Source organism: Pteropus medius, unplaced genomic scaffold, assembly GCF_902729225.1.
Source record: "Pteropus medius unplaced genomic scaffold, Ma_sr-lr_union100, whole genome shotgun sequence".
In the NCBI taxonomy this organism is placed as follows: Eukaryota; Metazoa; Chordata; class Mammalia; order Chiroptera; family Pteropodidae; genus Pteropus; species Pteropus medius.
This window is the reverse complement of record NW_024349519.1, coordinates 1,995,650-2,020,944: the sequence shown is the minus strand read 5'-3', so window position 1 is coordinate 2,020,944 and position 25,295 is coordinate 1,995,650. Positions and strand designations below refer to the sequence as shown.

General features: G+C 51.2%; 1 protein-coding gene across 2 annotated transcripts in view; it reads right to left on the bottom strand.

Moving 5' to 3' along the window:
* Positions 1 to 18,419, bottom strand: part of COL2A1 (collagen type II alpha 1 chain) — a 31,375-nt gene extending 12,956 nt beyond the window's left edge. Inside the window, exons 1-25 of one of the 2 annotated variants that reach the window (XM_039882196.1) lie at positions 17,991 to 18,419; positions 13,793 to 13,999; positions 12,312 to 12,328; positions 12,087 to 12,119; positions 11,954 to 11,986; positions 11,803 to 11,856; positions 11,545 to 11,646; positions 10,492 to 10,569; positions 9,818 to 9,862; positions 9,665 to 9,718; positions 9,201 to 9,254; positions 8,392 to 8,445; positions 7,954 to 8,007; positions 7,767 to 7,820; positions 7,419 to 7,463; positions 6,827 to 6,880; positions 4,133 to 4,177; positions 3,567 to 3,620; positions 1,971 to 2,069; positions 1,628 to 1,672; positions 1,436 to 1,534; positions 1,210 to 1,263; positions 710 to 817; positions 267 to 320; positions 83 to 181 (exon numbers count right to left, since the gene is read on the bottom strand). In XM_039882196.1, coding sequence (XP_039738130.1) covers positions 83 to 181; positions 267 to 320; positions 710 to 817; positions 1,210 to 1,263; positions 1,436 to 1,534; positions 1,628 to 1,672; positions 1,971 to 2,069; positions 3,567 to 3,620; positions 4,133 to 4,177; positions 6,827 to 6,880; positions 7,419 to 7,463; positions 7,767 to 7,820; positions 7,954 to 8,007; positions 8,392 to 8,445; positions 9,201 to 9,254; positions 9,665 to 9,718; positions 9,818 to 9,862; positions 10,492 to 10,569; positions 11,545 to 11,646; positions 11,803 to 11,856; positions 11,954 to 11,986; positions 12,087 to 12,119; positions 12,312 to 12,328; positions 13,793 to 13,999; positions 17,991 to 18,075 — 1,680 coding nt within the window. In that variant the 5' untranslated portion in view covers positions 18,076 to 18,419. The remainder of the gene's footprint in view (positions 1 to 82; positions 182 to 266; positions 321 to 709; positions 818 to 1,209; positions 1,264 to 1,435; positions 1,535 to 1,627; positions 1,673 to 1,970; positions 2,070 to 3,566; positions 3,621 to 4,132; positions 4,178 to 6,826; positions 6,881 to 7,418; positions 7,464 to 7,766; positions 7,821 to 7,953; positions 8,008 to 8,391; positions 8,446 to 9,200; positions 9,255 to 9,664; positions 9,719 to 9,817; positions 9,863 to 10,491; positions 10,570 to 11,544; positions 11,647 to 11,802; positions 11,857 to 11,953; positions 11,987 to 12,086; positions 12,120 to 12,311; positions 12,329 to 13,792; positions 14,000 to 17,990) is intronic. The other variant, XM_039882197.1, reaches the window with a different exon arrangement.
* Positions 18,420 to 25,295: the final 6,876 nt, after the last annotated feature.

Genomic DNA, 25,295 nt, shown 5'->3' with positions numbered 1-25,295 from the left:
AGCAGAGGGTTGCAGGGAACAGGAGGAAAAAGATACGAGGGGTCTGCTCAGAAGCCAAGGACAAAAGCAGCTCTGTACTTACCCGGGCTCCAGGAAGGCCAGGCTCTCCGGGACGGCCTGGGTCACCATTGGCTCCCTTGGGGCCAGCAAGGCCACTGGGCCCTCGCTCTCCAGGGGCTCCCTATACCAGAGGAGGCAGGGAGTCAGCGAGAGGCCATTAGACCAGAGATGTAGGAAGGGACCCCAGCCCCAGTTCCCCACCTCACCTTGGGACCTGCCAGACCATCTTGACCTGGGAAACCACGGTTGCCAGGAGCACCCTAAGAAGTGGAGAGGAGAAGCAATGAGTTAAAATGGCCCCTGACTCAATGTGGCTGCAGAGAACCTAGCCAGGCTCCAGGAGTCTATCCTCCAACCCATCAACCACAGTTTCTGTGGAGCAGTAGCCATGGCTTGCAAGATTCTGAGACATTAACTTCTTGGGCCTGTCTCCACCTTTCTGGAAGGGAGCTCAAATTATTTCATGTCATCCTGGGGGTGGGGTCACAAATAAAGAAAAGGGAGACCTATCCCCTCGGTGGTGAGTACAGAAAAGAGGAGTATGATATCCGGAAGGGCACAGGACTTGGCAGGAACGCAGAGCCACAAGGACTTGACTTCCATCTCAAGGTCACACACCAATGGAGGTAGGAACTCCTATCCCACTTACTCTTTCTCCAGGGGGACCGACGGGCCCAGCACCACCGGGCTCTCCACGGGCACCTCTTTTGCCTTCTTCACCAGCAGGACCAGGGGCTCCTTGGGGGCCTGCAGGGCCCTAAGAACCAACACAAAAGAGAAACAGGCGCGTCTCCACCTGGCCCTGGGCAAGCTCTGGCCTGCACGTGGAGGACGTAGCCCTGGCAATTGTTCCAGGGCTGGGGACCTGAGGCAGGGAGGCCATGATGGATTAATGGCGGAAGAGCAGAAGTGGCCCAGCAGAAAGACAGAGGGTGTAAAGTTCAAACTGTTCAAACTGGTCAAGCCAAAGATGGAAGCTGAAGCTGCATCTTCTCTACGCTGTTACATCCGCTTCTCCGGGCACAACCTGAGGTCCCATGTGAGGGCTACAGCTACAGAAGACATCGGCAGTGGGCTGGGGGATGCCGGGGGGATGCCTGGGGCATGGCTGCAGCATGGAGAAGCAAGGGCTGGTAGACAAATACTCACAGGTTCTCCCTTCGGGCCTTGTTCACCTTTGAAGCCAGCAATACCAGGCTCACCCTTGACAAAAGAGAGAGGAAGGTTCTCACACTGAGTTCTCTCCTAGGACCTTGCCCCACTTCCTGAAACCCTAAAAGTGCCCACCAAAGGACACCAATGTGAACATGTGAAGGAGGGATGGAGTTTTAACTCCAGGGTGTCAGCGGGACTTGGGTTCACTCCAGGTTCTTACCGTCTGACCTTTCGGGCCCAGAGGCCCAGTTGCACCTTGGGGACCGGGCGGACCACGGGGCCCAGGAAAGCCGGGAGCACCAGCAATGCCAGGAGCGCCCTGTCAGCATGAGTAGAAGAGAGGGGCATCAGGAGAGGGTGTGTGGAAGGAATGACCCCACCTGGATGAGCCAAGTCCAAAGGCAACACTCACAGCAGATCCTTTGGCTCCAGGAATTCCATCTGTTCCAGGGTTACCCTGAAAAAGGAGATAATGTCATTATAAAATAAGCAGCAAAAAATAAACCCCAGCCCTCCCAGCCCTTCCAGGCCACAGGTCAGGGGGATAGACCCTGCCCATTCCAGGCATCATTCTGCTGGATGCTTCAAGGGGCGGACAGGGGACAGAGGAAGACACGTCTGTAGAGATGGGGGGCAAGCACTGGGTCAGAATGAAGTTTCGGATAAGGTTCCGCTTCCTTCACAGCTAAGCACAGAGTTAAGAGTGCCAGGGCCACAGACCCCAGGCCCTTCAGCCAAAGAAAAGCTGCACTTACAGAGGCACCAGCAGGCCCAGGGGACCCAGGAGTGCCAGGTTCACCACGAGGACCTTGAGCGCCTTCGGGACCACGAGCACCGGTGGGACCAGCTTCGCCCTGGAAGAGACAGGTTGGGAATGAAGAAAAGACGGTGACACAGATCTCTCGAGGGTCTGCTTCTGCACGCATCAAAAAGCTGAGTCATGGGCGTACACCCACCCTGCAGATGAGCACACGTGTTCCCACAGGGGCCGCCTGACCAAGCTCACCAACCTGATGACTTCCCCCCATTGCCTCTCTACCCTCCACCTCCCCTCAACACTGTGAACTACCGTGAGCAAGTGCAGTTACACGCTATAGTGATGGGCAACATGTCGGTCCCATCAGCACCCATCGGAAAGCCTGTGCTGGGGCGTCCTGCCATCCTAGTATCAGGAGGTAATAGATGGAGAGCCGAAGGGGGCAAGCATCTCTATCTCCCCCTCTTCACCTATTTTTCTCCTTTGTTGAGGAAGTGGAGGCCCTCAGATACCTCAGCTCAGGGTGCCACTCTGCTGGTATCTGGCTGATGTGTGAACACTGCCGCCCCAGGCTCCGGGCCAGGCCCGTTTGAAGTGAGCCGGAAAGCCAGGGCAATCGCAAGCTGGGACAAGTGCCCCACTCTACTTTTCCCTGCTCTGACTGAAGTCCAATTCTCAGGGGCTTCTGGCAGCCCCCTACCCCCGCCCTCCAAAATGGCCTCTGCTTTTACTTTCATTTTACCCTGAAAATTACAACTAGCTGATATCTGGGCTCTGGACGGCAGAGTCTCTGGGGAGGACGGCTGACCTGGAGGGAAGGCAGAGCCTACTCAGGTTTCTTCTCAGAACATTCTTGCTTCTCTCTTGTAATTATTATTTTCTAAAGGTCAGGCCCCCTCACCTTCCGCTGTCCCTCTTCACAATGGGTCTCCTTCACTGGCTCCCAGGGCCTCAGACACTGTCTGGTTACCATGGAAACACCCAGGAGGGGAAAAGCAACCTGATGCCAGTGACCACACGGAGGCTCCTTATTCATCTCCGGGTGGTGACAGGAGAGAATTCCCAGGGATGTGTGCACTGGAATCCCTCCTGGGCCACACGGGCCTTTCCCTGCCCTGGCTGGCCTCCCACTGGCCTCATTAATCCTCAGAAGAACTCAATTAACAGGGCTTGGAAGAGCCGAGCCCCGCAGACGAAGGAGAGGAGAAGGAAGGACGCATGGAGCCTTCTCCACACCCCTGCCCATTTCCCTCCAACTCTCTTCCGAGCCCAGAGTCGGCTGAGCTTTGCCTTCTTCCCTCCCATGCCTGGTCTTTCTGCTCCCTCCCAGGTCTCCGGTGTCTCCCATCTTTCTCAGCCTTTCCCCTCTCTGAAGCTGTAACTATAGTGCCTCCAGCTCTTTATCATTCCATCTCACTTTCCCTTCCAGCTGGGGACTCTGCAAAATGTCTGGCTCTTTTCCGTAGCTCCAAGGAGAGCAACGGTGGATGGGGGTGGAAGACACTCCTCAGAAGGGAAGGGGCATAGTCCAGGGGGGCAATCAGCTCAGGTTATGGAGGAAAGGGGTTCCAGACTCGACCACCAGGGCACGCACCTTGGCACCAGGAGCCCCAGGGAAGCCAGGACCACCGGCAGGACCCACGGGACCCTGGAGGAAGGAAGAGGGTACAGAGGTGAATGCCATTTCTGGGCAGAATCTCCGCAGACCCCGGAGTAAACCACCCCCACACCTCACGCTCCATCCCACCTTTGTACTGATTTGCCTGTACATCTTTTGTGGCTTAAGTCCCTGGATGAAAATTGTTCCCTATGCCAGTGTCCCCAGGCCTGGCTTCAGAAGGTAAAGCAACATTCTGACTATATACGTGGTGAGAAGCAGACGATTTTTCCACCTCTCTACCTATCCCTCCTCAAAACAACAACAACAACAACAAAAAAAACCCAAAAAACAAAAAAACTGCCAGAAGGTAAAATTGAAACATCGAACCTCTGAAAATTGAACCACTGTTTCAAAGCTTATCAACAAGCTCGAGTATATTGAAAAAATCATTCTTCCTCCTTTCCAATAGAGGTCCAAGCACTGCTACGCTTACACTGAGCAAACACAGCAGACTCCACTGGGCCTCGGGAATAAACCTGCCGGGAAGGAAACAGACTTACTGGAGGTCCTGCAGGGCCGGGCTGACCATCGTTGCCCCGGGCACCCTGTGAGCAAGCAGAAAGAAGCAGCCATTGTGAAAAGTGCCCACATGTCCAGTCCCTCCTTACCCACAGCCCATCTACACGGGAAACACGATGACGCTGTGCTCCCGGTCTTCCAGGGCTGAGCATGAGGCTGGTGAGGTGTGAGTGATGGGACACCATGTGGGAAGGAGCGGCCCACAGCAACTCCATGGTGGCTGCTTAAATGGGTGCTCAGGGGCCAGCAGAGGGTTTGGTTTCAGCTTAAATAAAGCTTGAGTAATTACCCAGCTATTCCATCATATCTTAATTTTCTTTAGACCTCAAATATCCCCAACTCCAAGACCAAGTAATCATTTAAAGACTCAGAGAACTGGGCGGAAGGAAAATGAAATAGCCAAGCAGCACCCTGAGGTGCTGCCTCCCGCCTGCTCATGGCAGGAAGCACTTCAGGGCTTGGTTAAGGCCTCCAAGGCTTGGTTAGCCTCCTTGGTGAAGGCTTGGTTAAGGCCTCCTTTTGGTAAACTCCAGACTGCCTCTGTACTCTGGCCCCTCCCTGACAACCTGCTCCTAAGGAAAACAAAGATGCTCACAGGACGTCTGCCGCCAGGCCAAGAAGATGCCCTGTGATGGGGACAGGGCACCCAGCACAGCCCATGGACCACATCTGAGCTCATGCCCCTGAGACTCCTTCACACTGAAAAGCAAGGCTGCCGGCTCTTTCTCTATAGAACTTGCACTCTGAGAGTTTTTTCCCCAGGTTTGTGGTTAGAACCCCTCAGTTTCACTCTCGGGGCCCAGGGAACTTTTATCCAAACTCCGGGAACCATTAGGCTAGGCTGGGCTGGGGCCGGCACCTGATCCTTGGCAGAAGACCGGAGCAGGCCAGAAGGTGACCTTTCCCTAGCTGAGCCCCACCTGCCTGCCTTTGCCTCTCCGCAGAAGCTGAAGAAGGATGCTTTAGGGGGAGCTCATGTTTTAAATAAGACTCAAATCTTCTTCCTGGCTATGGTCCATTTCTCCCAACTGACACTCTCCAGGTTGGCATTAAACAGGAAAAAAAAGCAAGAGAAGACTTAACAAAAAAATGTCAGGGAACATAAAGCCTTCGAATTGGCCAGAGCCCCTCTGGGCTGGCCTGGCTGCTTTGGCGCACCCTCCCTCCAGGGCTTGGCCAGAGGAGAGGCCTAGGCCAGACGTGAGCAAAAGGGAGCTGTGTTGCTGCTCCGAGAGGCCAGAGCTGGGGTGGCATCAGAGGCTCTCCCTGCAACAAGCCGGGGGGAGGACAGAGTCGGGCCCAAAGCGGGGGCAGGGAGAGGGGGGCACGTGACTACAGTAGGCAGAAGCCAACCCAGCCAGTCCCTGGCCCAGCTTGGACATCAGGCCCATACTTGGAACTATGTTACATTGTCAACCTTCTACGCCAAATCCTACGCATGCCCTGCCAGCTTGACTACCATGGGGACAGGAACCAGCAAGGCGGATCACAAAGCAGGGCCCACTGTGCCTAGGAAGGAGGGCGAACAGGTCAGGGGATGCAGCTCATCTTCGTCCCTCATGGGGGCAGCCACCGTGGCTCTAGGCCTGGCCAAAAAGCCACAACCCAGGTCCTGTTAATCTGAAGAAAGAGTAGTGTTTCTTGGCAGGCCCAGTGCTCTCTAATCCCTTCATACAAAGTGACCCCGAGACAAGATACTTCAGCAGCTCTGGCTGACAAATGCGGGTAGAGGCTGCTCATTACTTCACTGATCTGCTTTTGAGGAACATTTCTGCCAAACAGATACAATATCTGCAAAGCAGCACGAGTGAATGAAACTGATTTACTCTGGCCAGCCCTGCGAGGACCATGAGGAGGGGCCTCGGGGCTTGGGTGGTTGGGGTATAAAATCAACAGAATAATCTTTCTCATACACGGCTTTCCTCGCATCACTCGCCTGACAAAGCGCCTACAAGGGCTCTCTCTACTGCTAAGGGATCAGAGCTAAGCACCTGCACCCTCCATCGGCTGTAAATCCCCTGGCTCTTAATTTCCCACATTAACAAGAGGGCACCAAAGTCTGAGCCTGCCAAGCTTTATTCATCGTAAGCTATTTAACCTTTCTCTGCCTCCATTTCTTCTTCTCTGAAATGGGGAGCATAGTAGAATCTATCTCATAGGATCTGAGGGAAGATTAGATAAGACGAAGCACGTAAGGCATTACACATAGGAAGTGCCCATGTAACGGTGGCTGCTGGTATCATATCATAACACCACGGGCAGCAGCAGCGTCATGTATAAAGGCCCTGGCAGATGATGCTAGATTGTTATAGGGCTTCATCTGAGCAACTAAAAGAATAGAAAGTAGCACCGTACTAAAGCCACTGTAAGTCTGTCTATAAATTCACACTAGGTTGACTGAGGAATGAGCGTGCACTGTTGAGGGGGTTACCTGAATAATCCAGACTAGTTAAGAGAGAGTCCTGCCCTCGCCACCAAGCTCCCCACAACCTACCCCCTCCTTTGACTGAACAGACCTCATCTGGGAATTTGTGAGGGCACACTCAGAGTGAACCCTGTGGGGTAACGATACTCTCTACACCTCACAGCATTGTTCTGAGAGTTCCATGTGAAACTGCCTTGGAAACTCTAAAGTGCTGGGCAAATGGTGGCCTTCGGCCTTGTCAGTTACTCACTGCGGCACCAGCAGGGCCAGTCCGTCCTCTCTCACCAGGCAGACCACGGGGACCCTGGAATACACACCAGGACAGCAAGAGCATGAGTTGACTTAACAACACGCTGTGCCATCACTTCTACCTGCGGGCCCTTCCCAGACACCCGATGGGGAGGAAATGTGCATGCGCCCAGGAGGCAAAGGTGCGGGTGCCCTCCTGACTCATGCAGGACTCCTCGTGGCACAGCAGAGGCCTTTCTGCCCAGGCCGAACACACAGATCCTCCCGTTGTGACTGAGTGGGGGCCTGGTTACAGGCTCACTCGCCTCTCCTAATAGATGAGCTCCCTGACGTGTTGAGAATAAACAGAATTTTTAAAAATTCAAGCACACTTAAATTGTATTAAGGCTATTTCAAGGAAATGTTGGTGAAACCTTGAACAAATCGTCTATTTAATACACTTTGCTTTTTGCTCATAATCGGATCAGTATATAAAACTGAATAACTACTTTGCATAAAGGAAGAACTGGTGTTTAGGGAGGAGCCATCCGCTGGGCTGCAGGAGGTGCCAGAAGGGTATCTGGAAGCCCTCCAGGGGTGATGCTCATACTCACCATTGGGCCCGGAGAACCATTCTCACCAGGGGAACCACTCTCGCCCTGGAAAAAAGATGCACAGCGTCAGTGACTGGGACCCTTCTGCCAGCCCCAGAAAAGTCCCAAGGAAGAGAATGAAAGCTCTGGTCATCTCAGCTGTCACTGACACCCCCAAATATCAGTTCTGTGTGGAATGACCTCTCAAGCTCTCTTTGTCCATCAGGAGATAGGACTGGGTGTTCCCAACCGAAGCTGTTCTGATGTCCTGGCTCTACTAAGCTCAATGGCATCTCCTTGACTAAGAAGAAAGGCTCCCCATCATCTCCCTCCATCTCCCGTCCCTCCCTTGTGCTTCCTGGTTCTTACCTTCACACCTGGAGCACCAGCTTCGCCCTTAGCACCATCCAGGCCTGGGTAACCCTAGAGGACAATAGAAAACATTCAATCACACTTCTGGGGGAACCTAGATAGGAAGAAATACACATGCCCCCAAATGCTTTTCTTTCCTCCCAGGCAATCTCTTCCTTCTAACACCCTCGCCCACGATACTTACTCTGTGACCTTTGACACCAGGAAGGCCTGGGGTTCCTGGGAAGCCCCGAGCACCCTGCAATCCCAAGAGGAGACGTCAGGACACACAGCAGAACCAGGTAAAGGCTACCCAGAGCTGCTAGTCGGCCCTCGGAGCCAGCTCCCTAGGGCTGTCAGGGAGCAGGGCAAGGCTAGGACAGCTCTTTCAGTAAATCCCAGACTCTCCTTCACTGTGCTTCGCCCATCTTATGCAAAGTGGGTAGAAACAACAACTGCCCAGCCTCCCCCGCGAGCCTGCATTAGGATCATAAACAAGACCAGCAGCATGAAGGCGTGATACACGTGGGGACTGCTGGAATTTCATTTTAGAAGTGAGCAAACTGAACTGGATGAGCTGGGTGTGAGGCTACTGCCTTGACTGCAAGGAAGGACGTTTGAGGCTGGGAAAGGTGGGCTTTACCTGAGGGCCAGGAGGGCCTCTTTCGCCAGATTTTCCAGGCTTTCCAGCTTCACCCTGTAGGAAGACATGCACCTCAGTTTCCTCGGAAGACACGTTAGCATAGTTAGCATACTCCAAACAGCACCTCTTCTCTCAGCCCTCCGTGCCTTTGTTCTCCTGCTGACTCACCTCCTTCGTATTCTAGACTTCCCTGAATATCTTTCCTGGGTCACGATGTATTCTTTGGGACGGCTGCCCGTTGGGTAGGCAAGTGCCTTGTCCCCACCAGCTTCCACTTCCCCTGGTGGGCTCTCTCTCTCTGCTCTCCTGGACTCTGCTGACTGGGCTCGTGCTCCCTAACCTCAGGAGACTTTGTCTAATGTGATTCATAAGAACAGCTCAAGTGCCAACTCTTGTCTCTTTGTCGCATCCTTTGTAGACATCCTGACTCAGGCCGAGCTTTCCTAACTCATTTACAATTGAGATAATGCCGGGTTGTTGAACGTTCCCGTCTTTTGTTTTTTCTTCTCCACACCTTTTCCCATGGTGTTCTCCCTCTCCCTTCTCTCCTGTCTCAATTTCCCTTCCTGAAGGTAATGATGTTTTAATTATTTCCCTTCTCAATGTATCCATGGCAGTCCCCAGGGCACTTGCAAGCTAAGTTGCAAGTGGGAATTAGACAGTAGACAGAGTTCGAGTCTGACTGACCAGTCTTGCCCTTTATGATACCTCCCCCGGGGCTAAGCCAATCTCCACTCCAGCACACACGCTCTCCAGGCCCTTTCATAGAGGCAGCTGCTTGTGTGGTGTGACTACTCAGGTATACTCACATCATCACCAGGTTTTCCAGGGGGCCCAGGAGGACCACGGGGACCCATGGGACCCTACGAACAAAATAAGAGAGTTTAAGAGATGGTTGGAGGGGGAAGGCACCGAATCAGTGGACAAAGCTTTGGGATTGTGGCTTTTAGAAGCTAGTTCCTCTCTAAGGAAGAAAAATGGGAAAACCCCACTTTGTGCTGAGAGAGAGCAAAGGTCCTGAGCAGATCATAGCGGGAGGCAGCAGACAACACAGGCCAGCGGTGGCCCAGAAAAGGGACGGTCATGACAGAGTTCTTGGTGGTCCTTGGTGCATTTGGTTCTCTGTCAGAGCTCCCCCATCTGGGTCTCCATTGGGCCCCTCCACTGTGGGAAAGCACAGGGCAGGTGGGACCGGGGGGTGGCAGGACTGGAATCTGAGTGGTACGTCTCGGAGGCTCCCCAGGAGGAGGGCAGGGCCCGCGCTGGTACTCACGGAGACGCCAGGTTCCCCTGGTTCACCAGGGTTGCCTTGAAATCCTTGAGGGCCCTAAAAGGTAAAGTGAGGACACAAAGTTGACCCCCACAAACTGTCATGCAGTTTGAAACCATCTGTACTGTCACTGAGAAGAAAAGACTCAGTACTTACGGGAGCACCAGCAGGGCCTGGAGGTCCTCGCGGTCCCATGGGGCCCTGCGTTAGAACAGAGAATGAGAATTGACTGGAAATGCTCCAGCAGCAGCCTCTAGTGTGCCACCTCCTCCCAGCAAGCAGCCCAGACAAAGGACAAGGAGCTATTCTGTGGGCAGGGGGCCTACAGTGGCTGCTCCCTCTCATTTCCCACTCCCCACGCAACAATCTATTTTTATTTATAGGCACCATTTGGACAGAGGAGCCGGCCTTGCTTTCTCCTGGACGGCAGCCATGTTTACTAAAGTCTGAGTTTCATTTAGCATGTGCCAAGTCAGAGCTACAGGGCTGAGATTTCCTGCTAGAAGTCTTGTGGATGCTGGAGAACAGTGGCTGCTGTCTGCATTCTTCAGTTCTCATTCCAAGAGCAATAGCAACTGGCCTTCTAACAGATCGGCCTATATGCATCTCTCCATCCTCATTCTTCTGAGTCACTCCAGCGCATCATTAAAACTGGCATCCATCGCCATTAAAAACCAAATGCTTTGGGATAACTAAATAGGAGGTCACATAACTGATAGAGAAGAGCTGCTCTAAGCAGTTATCTGTGAAGTGAGGTTGTCAGAGTCTCTGGCTCTGCTAAGCGCCACCTCCTGCCATTTTGGCTGAAAGAGCTGGTTGTCTTTTCTTACCATTGGTCCTTGCATTACTCCCATCTGGGCGCCACCGGCCTTTTCATCAAATCCTCCAGCCATCTGGGCAGCAAAGTTCTGCAAATAAACCCGACATCATTAGGAACTTGAGAGTCTCTAGGTTTTTCCTACTTGGCGGGGTAAGCTATATCTGGATAGAAAAAAACTCTATTTAGACAAACTCTAATTGCTGGAGATTAACTAGCATTGACCAGAATTACCAATGATTCCTAGAAAATCATTTTGGAAATGTGTTATCAGATGACAGTGGCATAATCATTTTCCTGGAAGATAAAGTGTATTTGGAGGAGTACCAGTTACTTGCATTCGTTTTATAAAATGACTTTTTTTAAAATTCTAAAATAGTAAATACATTCTTGAACATGAATTGAGGACTACAACCAAAACTTCACTTTTAAAAGTGAGTTTTTCCTTCAAAACTTTAAAGCCCAGCAAAAAATTAAAATTGACAGTCTTGAAATATTTTAGCAAGTAGGCATCTGTGAGTTTAAAATTTAAAAATTTAAAAGACAGAAAACATCAAAATGGCAAACCTGCAAAAACTGGGCAATAATATAATTTGTTGATTGGTTTGATTCCAAAAATGACTTTAGCCACACACCTTCACTCAGTGGGGCTCTTTCATGAGAATGAATAGTTATTTGGAATGTACTTGGCAAGGGCCAAGAATAAATGTCTTCCAAGGACAGTGGTCACTCTTCTTCCAGGGAATTACAAGCACCCAGTCATCCTCTCCCCTAACCCCCATGCCCTCTTCCAAGAATCAACCACACAGTACAGACGCCAGGGAGCCAGGTAACTGAAGACTCCCTTTGCAGAAACCCAATGAGAGAAAAAAGTCAACCCTTAGTGCCATAGTCTCATGCCTAATATGTGATTCCACTAAATTATAGGTCTAGGGGAGAAGCCCAGGGACAGGCTGTGTACACACTGCTGGCAGCCCTGGGAGCCAGCCAGATAGGTGTGAGTAGCAATTTAGAAGCCACATTTCTGGAGGGACAGTCTGAAGAAAGGGGATATAAGGATACTTACTCCACCAAGGCCAGGGGGCCCAGGGGGGCCAGGAGGGCCAGGGGGGCCAGGATTTCCAGGGGTCCCAGGCTCTCCATCTCTGCCACGAGGTCCAGGGGCACCCTTGGCAGAAAGAGAAAAAGGCACCAATGTGCAGCAGTGTTTATGCAAGGACCACCAGTCCACGGGCTGCCCTTCAGGTGGTGGCCAGGCACGTAGGGGGGCCTTAGAAGACTGGAGAAGTCCACAAAGGTCGGGCAGTGTTGTTTCTCTACTCACTTTTTCACCTTTGTCACCACGATCACCTCTGGGTCCTTGTTCACCTGCAGGTCCCTGAAGGTGAAGAAATGTTGATATGATAGCAAGGCCAGGGGCCTGCAGATCCGTAACTCGAAGGAGGGGTGGAGGAAAGGCTTTCTCCCTTTTTTACCTGAGGCCCAGGGGGTCCTTTGGGTCCTACAATCTGTGAGAGAGAGGCCCACAGGATGGCAAGTTAGAGCGGACCACAAGGAAATGACTCAGAGCAGTGTAAGCAACAAGGTGGGAGAATAATTTTTACTTACATCCTTGATGTCTCCAGGTTCTCCTTTCTGTCCCTGAAACATGACACATTCATAAGATTGAGTCAAGCAAGCCCACCAGCCCTAAGCACAAAATCCTGCATCGAGGTGCCCTCTGAAACAGACCTCGTCTGACATCTAAAAAATGACAGCCTGAAGGAGCATAGCATTGCTTGTGAAGAAGGAACTAGAAAAGCAAAAGAAAAGCAAAAAAGAAAAAACCCTCACCTTTGGTCCTGGTTGCCCTGCAAGTGAAAAAAATAGAGAAGAAAAATGTAAGATTGATGAGATGGAGCAGTACACGTTCTTGTCACTCAAATGCTCTTTAAGGGATCAAAGAAAAAGGACACAACCAAGGAAGGAGGCGGCTTTCAATTACTCCACTGAACCTTCTGTTGGGGTCTTAGGGTTACTGGGGTCCTGGGGTTGCTGAGGTCCCATGAAGAACAGAGATGACCCAGACTTTGTTATTCAAAGAGCAGTCAGCATGCAAAAGAATGGAGCAGGGGCAATAAGAGGAGCTCAAATTCTAATCAGCCACCAGAAAGGAAAGCACCAGAAGCTGGTGTTAGGTTCAGTCTCTTCTTTCCCCCATAGGGTAGGAAGGCCTTCCCGCAGCCCCCAAGCCCTCCCAGAGAAAGTTAGGTAGTTAAAAATGCCTTACATTCGAGCTGAGTCTCCTTGAAGCAAGCACAAGAAGGAAAAAAAAAAAAACAACAGCAGGCACAAGAGTTATATAGGGCATTGGAGTCAGTGCCACCCCAAATCAGTAACCCCTTGCCCTTTGCAGCATCAACAGTAAAGGCAACCAACACTTCACTCACAGAGACCCCCTGAGAAATGACCTGAGAATCTGGACCATAAAAGCAGCTTCCCCAAGCAACTTCCCAGTGTTGATGAAGTGATAAGGAAAGGCAACTTCTCCCTTCCCTTTCAACTTTTTATCTGCTTAAGCGGAAAGGGAACAGTGAGGGCCACCCATGAGGCCTAGACCCTCATCCCCCCGCCCCCCCGCCGCCCCAGGGAGACAGTGCAAGTATTTGAGTGCTGGGGAGGTCACCTGCACACATCATCCACCAGCACTGGTTCTAGCTGGGAGTTTGTAACTGCCCACCAGAGTGCAGGCATAAGGAGCTCAGTCCCAGCACCATCTACATCCTTCAGCTCTGGGAGTCCCAGAGCCCAGCTCCTTCTCTTATTAATGTGCTTCTTAACTGGCAGTCAATTCCGAGAAAGGTAAAAACAAAAGGAAACTGCCACCAATGTTCCCCATCTCAAAGAAGAAGCCTGCCCACTGTCTCCCAGTAGCCAGCAGAGGGTTTCTTCTCCCTGAAGAACATATATTTGAGGGTCTTCTAAGGAGAAGACAAGATGTGGGTCATAGAGGAGGAATGAATCTGTGGTTTGACCGAACGGAGCAGTCTATCTCCACTGTGGCTCTAGTAATTTGCAGGGCTGATTCCAGAGAGGACACTTTAAGAAGCATATATTTTGGTGGTGTTAGGTGAGGAAGGACCCCGCTAGTGTCTCGGGCTCTCTCAGTTTCAACCTGCAAGCTAGAAGTGGCCTTTCCTTTCAGCCTCAGCTGCTGGGGTCCCATGGATAACCAGCCCCTCTGCTTTGCAGAGATGACCAGCATCCATGAGAGGGCATTTGCTGCACCTGCAAGTAATTTATTTATGTGGAACAGGAAATAAATAAATTACGACCACTGGCAGTGGCGAGGTCAGTTGAGCAGATGGGGCAGCACTCTCCGAAGGGGGTCTCGGGGCTGAGGCAGTCTTTCATGTCTTCACAGATTATGTCGTCGCAGAGGACAGTCCCAGTGTCACAGACACAGATCCGGCAGGGCTCGGGCTTCCACACATCCTTATCATTATACCTCTGCCCATCCTGCACACAGCTGCCAGCCTTCTCTGCACCAAGGGTGGAGCAAGGGAAGCAGAGAGCAAAAGGAAGGAGGGGGCGGGAGCCGGAAGAGAAAAAGAGAAAGAGGTTGCAGTCAACTTGACATCATTCAAATGCTGAAGAATGTGGACTCGGGCAACCCAAACACAGAGAACTTGAAGATTATTTTTCTAAGATATCATTCATTCTTCCATGTATTCAACAAATATTTATTGTGTGCCTTGCACTATGCTGTCTATTCACCAGGGAAACTCCTGACCCAGCAGTGAGGGGGGGGCAGGTACTATACTGTTCTCACTTCACAGGTGTAGCATGAGGGAGACATGATGTGGGGAACAGCAGGAGCAAGTTAGAGCAGGAACAGAAGAAGATGAGACTCTGAATGAGAACTCAGGGGCTGTAAAGATAGAGGAGAGGGGAAAACGGAGCTATGACCTCCCCTCACCCCAGCACAAGAACAGAAGCCTTCTTTATTCTGCCTTCCTCTAGGAATTATGGGACTTCCTAAATACAACTGACAGCTAAAATTCAGAAGACATGAAGAAAATTCTACCCACAAAAATTAGAATCTATAAACAGTTAGGTTCCAACAGTGAATATGGAAGTGGGGAGCTGAAAGCAGGAACTATTAGAATTAGAATCTTGTCCCGTTCTTTAAACCACATTAGGATCAGGGCCAGTTGGGGGAGGAGGATAGGCCCATTCAAACAATACATTTGGGACCCAAGCAGGCTAATAAAATGCCTTGGGAGGCAAATAGGGCCAAAGAGCCCTCATCGCTGACCTCCCTGGAGAGACCCTGCCTCCATCTAAAGACAACACCCCAATTTGTGGGGCAGGGGGCTTTGAATGCTGGGCCTGGGCTAAGATTAGCCCGTCCAGGCCTGGCCTCCACCAAGAGTGCAGACCAAGACTGGCAGCGACGCGTCCCTTCCACAAGTGCCCTGCCGTCTGGAATTCACCCTGCAAATGAAACATATGCTGACAAGAGCGCTCCGGAGAGCGCCAAGGGCTAAAGAGCCCGCACCACGTGCTAGGGAGCGCCCAGCGCTGTTTTTCTCATCAAAATCTCCAAAGCAATGGCAACTAACTGCAGGGATGAATAATAGGAAAGAGCTACAAACCAGGTGGGCGGAGACAGAAACGAGCCTGCCTCTTGCTCTTTAAGGAGAGCCTGAAAACCTAGATACACCTTTCTTTTTCTCTTTTACACTAGAAGAAATCCACTCAGCCTTTAGGCAAGACAATCGCAGGGAGCGGGGGTAGGGGATCCCAGGGGATATGTAGAAGGTTAATGGTCTCCCATCCGGATTAAGGAAGAGCCCACCTTCACCTAAGAGGTTCCAGGACGGAAAGAGGGAAATGCTGAGAGAGGGGTGTACACCCTGAATGTGGATCGGATTTCGCTAGGCAAGGCGACGGGGATGCGCGGGCGCAGGGGCGGGGCCAGGAGGCGCTGGGCGTGAGAGCCGTTGTGTGACTCTTTGTGGCCGCGGCTCTGGACGTGGCTCAGCCAGAGACACTGGGAGGGTGAAAAGTGGGATTAAATGACTGCCCCAGAAAGGAGCCAGCACCGTAACCGGATCCCCTAGGTGTGGACAGAGGAGCCCAGCACCACCATAACTGCTGTTCCAAACGGCTGCCGATAGCATCCCCGCGCGCCCGATCGGGTTCCGCTCATTACCGCAGCCCCATATAAGTGATTCTTTGTAGCAGGCCAATTAAAAAGTTACCTCTTTCGGGGAACTGTTTCGCTCCGCCGCCGCTTTGCGCAGAGCTGGAGCCCGGGAGGTGGCGGCAGGCGGGCACAGGGGGGCATTGTGGGAGAGGGGGGTCGGGGAATCCAGGGGAACCCACCGGACCTCGCTGCTCATGAATGGGGCTTTTCTCGAGTGCACACAGAGCCCGATTCACAGGTCTCCGCAAGGAACCAGTTTAAATAAATACGGGCAGCGTTTCAGCCCCATCTGGAAGCCATCGCTGCCAATCTCCCAACGCAAACAAGCTTACAAAGGAGGATTGAGGTCTCTCCCCCGGCTGAGGGGTACTTTTGGAGGCGAGGGCTGTGAAATGCAGATGTGGGTCAAAGACGCCGCCGCCAGTAAGTTTCTCAAACTCATGGAAAGACGGGGAGGAGGGGCGTGCCGGAGCTCCAGGTTTCTGACATTCCTGAAGTCCACGCAGACTGAGCCTTTCCCCACGTCACATTTTTGGGTCTGCTGGCCCGGGGGAGGGGGTTATGGAGCTGGGATGAGCCAGGGCGCAAAATCAGCGGCTCCGATGCACTCCCCCTGGGGAGGAGGAGAAGCGACTGGAAGAGCTGGGCCTAAGAAGCAGGAATTCACTCCCTCCCGGGAAAGCGGCGGCAGCGAAAGCGCTCTGCCACTTAACTGAGCGCCTCCAAATACCAGATGGAGAATTTAGGAATTATTTTAGAGTCACTTAGCTAATTCCGTTGCGCACTAAAGCAGAGGTCAGTCGAGAAGACGGCTTTGTTAGTGTGTACATTTAATTTTAAGACAAAAATATAGTCAGTCTGAGCTAGGGCCACTTATAGACACATCATATTTCAACAGGTGCCCGGGCCCGCTCCGCCAATTTAGCGCACCACGCGACCACCCGGCCAGGATCTCTTTGGGGCTGCGCCACGGGCTCCAGTCTTGCTCCCGCCCCCATCAGCCGCTCTAATGAGCCGAAAGTCCTCCTGCCCCGCAGCCTTCCAAACCGTCTCTGGAGACAGCCTGGTGGCAGAGGAGACCTCATAGAGCCTCATCGGCAGAGGGACTTTGATTTTCCCCTCCTCCCCCCGCCCCCCCAAAAAAGTTTTCCCTGCGATTGATTTACAATCTGTAACATGCAAAGAGAAGGCTGGAATCCCAGCCGTCGGAAACGTGCCCAAACACGTGGAAAAAAATCTCTGTACCTAATACACTTTCCAGGCTTCGTTTGTCCTAAATATAATCCCAGACAGTGGGACTTAACCAAAGGAGGCGATGGAACGATGGGGTCCTAATGGCCTTTGGACCAGATTGTAAAACTGCCATCTCTAACTATATTCATTTGAAATAGTTATAACAATTGACTAACTGTGCCCCCTCCCCTGCTACACACACGTACGCACGGGCGCGCGCGCACACACACACACACACACACACCCGCAGCCTAGCTCAAAGAGTTTCAGAAACTCAGAAAAGTAATTCATTGTAGTTCCTCGGGGGTTTGGGAGAGAGACCATGGGGAGAGGGCGCTATTTTCCAGGGCGTTTGAAAAGCACGGTCTGGTTGGAATGCTATCCCCCTTCAGATGGCCTTCCCTACGGGAAGTTTGGCGGGGGGCAGGGAGCGGAGATGCGAACGGGGGCTGCACCTTGCTCCAGGGCCAGCCGGGACAGGGAGGGAGCCCACAGAGGCACTGAAGTCTCAGAGTGCCCCTCCTAAGTCTTTCTTTGTGGCTTTGGATTTCAGCCCACCACTTCCAGAACATCTCCTTTGTCTGACTCCCTTTTGAACCCCCGGCCACCAACCGCTGGACACGACTGCGAAGTCTATCCCTTGGTGCGTGCTTCCTCCTTTGCTCGTGCTTTTTCTCTCCTACTTCTAGATCGATGGGTCACGACCTGTTTTCCTGAACTCCGAGTGCTTCAGCGAGGCGAGTGATGTGCCTGTGCGCTTAATTATCAAAGCTAGTAGAAAAGAGCGCGCTTAAATCTGTGCGCAAACCTCTCCGACCCGAAGCTGTGCACGTTTAATATTCCTAGAAGCGGAGGGACCTGGAAAAGCCTCTGACCGCGGCCCGCACAGAGGACGTTTGGATAGAGTCGCCGCCTTGCAAAACTCCGCTCGCGAAGCTCCTGCTCATCCTGCACCGAGTCTCGGCGTTCTATGACCCCGAGAGCCTTTCTAATCCGGAGCCGCGGGCTCCAGAGCGGTAGAGGGCCGAGAAGGAGGATGCGGAGGGACGGCATAGAAGGGTGGCAAGCAGGGGCGATGGGCGACTTACGGACATCCTGGCCGTGACACCGAAGGACAGCGGCGACGAGTAGCGTCAGCAGCACCAGCGTCTGGGAAGCCCCCAAGCGGATCATGGCTCACCGCGGGGCCTGGCGGAGCCGGGCCCGAGCGGAGCGCGGCGAGGCGGCAGGAGCACGGCGTGGGTCCGGGTCTCTACCGCGCCCTCATGCAGGAGGCCCTTGGAGCAGGAGGAGGAGGCAGGAGACCCGGCAGCCCAGCAGCGCTCTGCGTCTTGTCCCCTCGGCGGCGCTGGTTATATGCGCCCGGCCCCACTTGAAGCTGGTGAACTGGCCCAAACCGCGGGCCGCCCCGGGCCCCCCGCGGGGCTGTAACCTGAGACCCCGCCCCCGGAGCCCGCCCAGGCCCAGCCAGAGCCCGCACCTGCCTGGGCCGGACTCCCCTCTCTGCTAGCCCGGCTTCCCGCCCCCCACCCCTAGTGTTCCGAGTGGCCTGATCGGGCGGGGCGCAGAGATGGCCCTTGTCCTCCCCCACCCGGGGCTGTGGCACTGCCCCCTCCGACCACCAGCGAGAAGGGGGACCTCCGGCCCCTCCCCTCGGAGTTCTGGCCGGATTGGAGGGGCGGGGGGCGGGAGCTGAGGGTGTTTGCAGAGCCTCAGGCCAAGAGTCCTAGACCAGGACGGAAAAGACTTGGGAGAGAGGAGGGAAAAGCGGTAGAAAGGACCAGCGGGGGAGGAAGAGGGGGTCCCCACATTGGGACCTTGGGCGGCAGCGGGTGGTGGAGCCCTGGAAGGTATCTGGAGTCCTAAACCTTGGTAGACTGGCAAACAGTGCCAAGTTGGGGGCCCTTCCCCGGGGTACCTGCCCCCCGGGCTCCCACCTGGAAGTTCAGAGCGACAGCCCCCAACCCTCCCCCCATCCAGCTATGCAATGAAAGAGCCTCCTCTGGAGCCTGGGCAGACATTGGTCGGAGCTGATCGCCAGGAAAGGGGCCGGTGTGTTACAGCACAGAGGGAGACCTGTGTGAAGGTGTGGGGGGCGGGGGCAGGTCCTGGGAAAGGGACTCGAGGAGCCAGAGAGGACGGAGGGAGCCGAGACTAAATTGTGCACGCTGCCCAGGTGGGGGACCGTCTAGTTCCAGGTTCAGACGTGGTGTCTGCTCTTCCTGGCCTGGCTCCGGGAGTCCCAGGGGAAGTGGGAGGTGCCCCCCCCGCGTTGAGCAGCTTTGGCCAGAGACGGTTGGTCACTGCTGCAGCCCTGTCCAGGGAGCGAGGAGACAGTTCCAGCTGGACAGAGCTCTCTGAGCCAGAGGAGAAGCCAGAATTTCTTAGTTGGCCCTCCGCTTTCCACCTCGCCTCACCTTCCCCGGTGAGGGCTCTCTGGCACTTTGTTCCAAGCTCTGCCTTCTCCCCAGGGCTCAGCTGTAATCATCACTTTGCTTGTGGTGCCTCCTTTGATGCCAGGGAAGAAACACCTCCAAACGGACCTTCTTCCTCTTGAGCAGATAGATTTCTGTCCTCGAGGATTATAAGATTCCCCCCAAAGAACTTTAGGCAAATGCAAACCTTCGGGAAACTCGGAATTGGGGTCTGACTTAACCAGAGCTTTCCACCCCAGCCGTGGGGTTTCTGCAGCACTTTTTGCCTTGAAGCTGAGGGCACTTGGAAAAAGCTACGTCTACCACCCAGGTCTCAACCTTCCACAGGGGGTTCCGGGCTTCCCTTCCCCTCCCCCTCCCCACCTCCTTCTGATTTGAAGTCTCTGAGTTCCAAGTGTGCAGAACTTAACTTCTATGAAAGTGTGCTGGCTGGAAAAGGAAGGAACTTTGTTTGAAGAGAAGCTGCCATGTTTTTTGTCCAGGCTAAATGGAGATGGGTGAAGGATTAAAACACTGGTTCCAGCTTCTCCTCTCCTGCCTGGCCCTTCCTTGGCTTTTTACCATTCTCTTGTTCTAAGCCTTGCGTTGAGCCCTGACACTCCTCAGTTCCAGCCTCTGCCAAGAGAAAGCTGTTCTCATAGCTACAGTGTCCCGTGCCCTCCTAGGTGGAAAAGGTCCTATCTTTTCCACCTACAAGACAGAAGACCAAATCTCACACGTTTCTCAAGACTTTCTAGGTTTAAACCCATCAGAGAAATGTTCCCTGATATCTCTAAACACAGTGTCTCTCTGCCTCTCTGCATCCCTCTGGTATTTATAGCCTGCATACACCCTTATACTCTAAGCTACATACCTTTGTGTGTAGTTCTCATTTTTGCCCTTTATCTTATCAATGAGCCTGGAAGCTCCTTGGGGACAAGAACAGTGCCCAGCACAATTTTAACACATAGATTCAGTTAAACCCCTGTGGACTAATGCATTTAGATGTAAACTATGACTTATGATACAAGCAATACACAAGCAGCTATAAAGCTAGGCATTCATACAAGCAGTCATAAAAATTCAAGTAAAAAGAGAATTTTGGTGAAAACACTAAGATACATGAAAAAATTGAAGGCCATTTTAAAGTGATCTAGTTTAGTGGTTAGCAAAGTGATACATACTTCTATCGCTAAGTTGCTCTTGATTTCATCCTCTAACTCTGTGATTCATCTTTGCCAGTGAACTGTATCTACATATAGATCTCTGGATTTTTCTAGTAATCATGGTTCACCTGTGTATACGAAGTTTAGTTCTCTACTCCCTATGGGGTTAGGGGGAGTTTTTTTAAAATCACAGATGAGAATTGATAAAAGCAAAATAAAACAAATTGGCAAAGTCAAAATAAACTATGAAAATTATTTAAACTCTAAAGTCAACTAACCACAAATATTAATATTTTACCCACCCATGGATCTAAACAACTGAAATTTAAAAACCTCTAATTTGTGACTCTGGCTGGAATTGAACCTCTATGTGGCAAAAAAATAAAAATAAAAAATAAAAATAAATCCCTGATTTGGAGATTACTTATCCAGCAATCTCACTATCCAGAACATAGCCAAGAAACTGAAAAGAAGGGTGGATAAATCTGAGAGCTAGGAGAGCAACACCACTCAGAATTCTGAGCAGCCAGAATTTATGTTCTAAAGCTTGTGCTTTTTGAGCATTATAGAGTCCCTCTTACTCTGTGTCTATCCATAGTTTAGATATTGTATTGACAGGTAGTGTCATCTGACCTCACCATTTAGATGCAGAAAAAGAGAAATAAGATAGGAAAGCAGTTGTTGGATAAAAACACAGTAAGAATAGCTAGAAGGGACAATAAGAAAAGAGACAGAAAAGCAAGATGTGTTGACACAATGTATAAAAAACATGGTAGCCTAGGGCCAATACAGTAGGGTCCTCAGTGGCTCTAGGGAGTATCCTGGTTTATAGCAGTCCCTGTGGTTTATAATGATGAACTTAAATGTCCAACAAAATGTTATTTTAAGTGTAATATGGTGTCTTCAAAGAGACAGGGAAATATGCATTCCATTTCAGAAAGGTTTCCATTAAACATAATGAAAACGAATGTTCATTCACTTAATGTGAAAAATCTTATGTCTTAGCAGGGTTAGATACACACAGAAGCACTGTAATTTCTAGAACTGTAGAAATGGAATCAGAGCTGCTATTTTCCCCACTCAGTGGAAGCAGGGCATTGGTGGCTGAGGATGAAGGTCCCTCCTCCATCGTTCACATGCACCATTTAGTACAGCATGCCTAACACAAGGTAGGACGGTTAAAAATAACAGACACAAACAGTGTCTACTCCAAATCAGACCACTCAATGAGACAAATGAATTGAACTTGTCATTTTGTTTTGTGTAGGCAAAATAACTGTTTCACTATTTTTCTCTCTTGTGTGGGGACCTTAAATTTGGACTTATGTAAACACAGCCTTATTGGGAAAGATATTTGTAGGAGAACTGAAAGAAAAGATCTTTCTCTCCCTTGACACAAATCCCATTTAAAAATAGTGATAAAAGTGAGGAAGGATTCACATTCCAAAGAGGTAAGTCCACCCCAAATATGGCAGGTGGTGAATGCACACCCTTCACTCAGCCTCTAGCCACGCTTCACACAGGCAGTCGGGTGGAGGAGAGTGGGTCCAGCTCACTCAGTCACATTCCACTTCTGTTGGCTGGGCTCAGTTCAGACATCCTTTTAAGATGTGTTTATGTTTTGCTTTGGCATTTTGGGGGTAGAGTAACAAGGTCAGGACTGTCCAGGGTAGGGCTTCCAGGTTTACGGTGTCCAGTCCATTCCATAGGAGCATGAATGTGTTGCTCTGTATTCTCAAATGCAAATAACATTAAGAATCCCACCCAGTCTCCTCATTCCTGCCCAGCACCATGAGAATTCAGCACTCATACCGAACACTCGCCCCTGTATGAAATGGGGAGACAGAGAGGATTAAGAGACTATCTTTGAATCTGCAGAGGAAACCAGAAAAAAATGACTGAAAAAGTGTCCCTCAAAAATGCTCAACAAAAATAGAAAAGAAAGTGGGGAGAGAGAGAAAGAGAAGAGAAGACAGAGACAAGAAGATATGAGAAGACAGAAGACAGAAGACAAAGAAGACAAAGGAACAGAAGAGAAGAGAAGGAAGAAGGAAGGAAGGAAGAAGGAAGGAAGGAAAAGGAAAAGAAGGAAGGAAAAGGAAGGAAGGAAGGAAGGAAGGAAGGAAGGAAAAAAAGCATTCTGGAAACTACTGGGGAAGGTTCTCAGAGGAAGTAAGTCTCCAAGGATGGGTGGGGTTTTGAAATGCAGAGCTATATTGAGAAGGCAGAATGGCTCAGGTAGGAAAGCAAAGAAAGGCAGATGAACCAGAAGACAAAGCAAGGGGTCCAGAACAGTATATAGTCAGCCAAGGGGGCCACTGGGAATAAGACATGTCACTAGCGACGAAATCGAGGCCAGACTCAGAGGGCTGCATGAATGCCACTAGTTGTCACTGAGCCTGGCTCAGACTTGCCTTTCTCACTTCTCATTTTTCCCTCTTCTACTTAACTCTTACAAGAAAGGACTTTAGGAAAAGAGAGAAAGATGTCTGAGTTTTTTAAAGACTACTTTTTGAAGAAATGGCTGTACTTTTATACAGAAACGATACTTTTTAAAACACAAAACCCTTTCATGTCAAATCTTGCACTTTCTTGAAGTGCATGGCTTTCTGGCTTTAAAGAACATATGTCTATCTCATCAGCTCTCAAGGGTGCTGTTGTGAAGGGAAAAACATAAATGCCTCAGTGCAGGATGTCCAAAGCACTCCCAACAGAGGTTACATGTGACATTATCAATTCCACATCAGGTAGTCGTTCAACCATAGAGCATTTGCTCTGGGCATTCATCAAGCAACGGCACAGTGCAGTGGCTCCAGGGGACACCCTTTGAGGGGCCAACGACCTGCCAGATATGCGAAAGTGGGTGGCTTCTATCTCTCATCTCTCTCCCACCCTCGAACTCCTTGAACTTATATATGGCTAGTACCATGGAGTTTTGTCCTCATTCATTCATTCACTCATTCATTCACTCACTCAAACTTGAAGAGAAATTCTATGCAAGTCTATTCACATACCTCCTTGAGAGCAGGGGCTATAACTTGTTCATTTAAAGTATTCACCACAGAATCTATCTAGCACCCTGCTGTCACTGTGCTGTCACATAGTAAGTGTTCTAAAGTGCTACTAGAGTGTAGTTCATGAGTCAGCAGCTTTAACCTACCTGGGAGCTTGTTAGAAAAACAGAATCTACTAAATCAGGATTGGCGTTTTACCAAGATCTCCAGAAAACTCACGTGCCCATTAAGGTCAGAGAAGTGCTGATCTAAATATCGGTTGACGGATAGTGATGTGTGGCCCTGGCTAATAGAGCAGTGTGGTCCGTAATTCCAGACCACAAGGATCTTACCTGCCCTGCATTTGCATGCACAGCAAGGAGGGGGCCCAAGTCGAGAGGTGGCAGAAAGGAAAAGTGAGCTGAGGGAAGATGATTGACAGAGGGCTATACAGGAGGCGACAGACACACGATTTTGAAGAGCCTGCTGCTGGGGTGTGAGTGTGTTAATTCTCAAAGGCTGTCTTCTGAAGTAAATGGGAGGTCACTTTTCCCATGTACCATTTCTCCAACAGGAAATGGGATCAGTGTTAGAAAGAGACTGATCCATTCCACAGCTCAGTCTTGAATTCCGTGGAAAGAGTGCCAGGGCGGATCTGGGAACAGAGTGGAGGTTGACAGCTTACCTCTTTCCCAACAGTCCGTTAGCCCTGCCTTCTGAACTCTTCCTGGGTGGGAAGTATCATGAGAAGCAAGGAGCTAGAGTGGGATGCCTCTTCTGGGCCTAGCAGGGTATGTACGCCCCTCAGAAAAGCCCAGGCACCTGGAAACAAAGTTTATTCTGCCCTCCAGGAAGTCCTTGAAAAGCTCAAGGGAATGTGTGGTCAGCTTCTAGTGGGCTCTTGTGCCAAGAACAACCTTGGAAGGAGCAGAAGGACAGTGCGAGCCGTCCTTGCCCATGCCACAAACCCAGTGAGAGCAAGTTTGTCTGCCCTGCTCAAGGCACCTGTCCAGGGCCAGCCAGGGCACCTGGCTCTGCAGGCCTCCAGCCCACTCCAGCCAGAAAGCCATCGCCCTGGCTGACACCACCCACTGCCCTTGATACCCCTCTCTCCCAGATTCCTGGCCTCGAACCCTGGGCGTCCTCGCTCTGTCTTCTTTCCTGCGTCCCCTTTCCCCTCCCAGTCCTCAACCAGTATTCCCACAGCTGCAGTAGGTTGCACCTCAGGCACTTGCTAGTTGGTGTGAGAGACACCGAGAAAGGTCTATTTGATGTGGATACTGTCCTCCAGGAGATTACCACCTCAGGGGAGATATCCACATAACGAGCCAAACTACAAGGTAAACGAGTTATAATATAATATACTATAATGTGGTGTGACACAGCACAGTGCAATGCCATTTGTTGAAGCACTCTGTTCTGGCCTTTGGCTAAGAATAGCTCTTCTTGACACAGAGTTGGGCAGTGAAGGCAGTTTGGTCACATCTGTCTCATAGTGTTACTAATCCTTAGAATCTGCAGCAATCTGCCTTCTTCCACCCTCTCCATCCCCAGTTGTGAGTTTCTTCTTCTGGCAGCCCAACTAAGATACCAGCGAGGCCCCACAATGGTTTTGCTCCGTGTCATGTGGGGACCCTGACCTGGAATCCTCCACTGGTTGTACAAGGACTCCATTCTCATGGAAACAAGAATAAAGAATCCTGCTTGGACCCAGTTCCTCTTATACCAGCCTGTCGAGAGCCTGTCTAGTTTAATCCTAAAAATGCCTAGAAATGCACAATATGCTTAATGTTTTCCTGGATAGACACAAAAAGAAACGC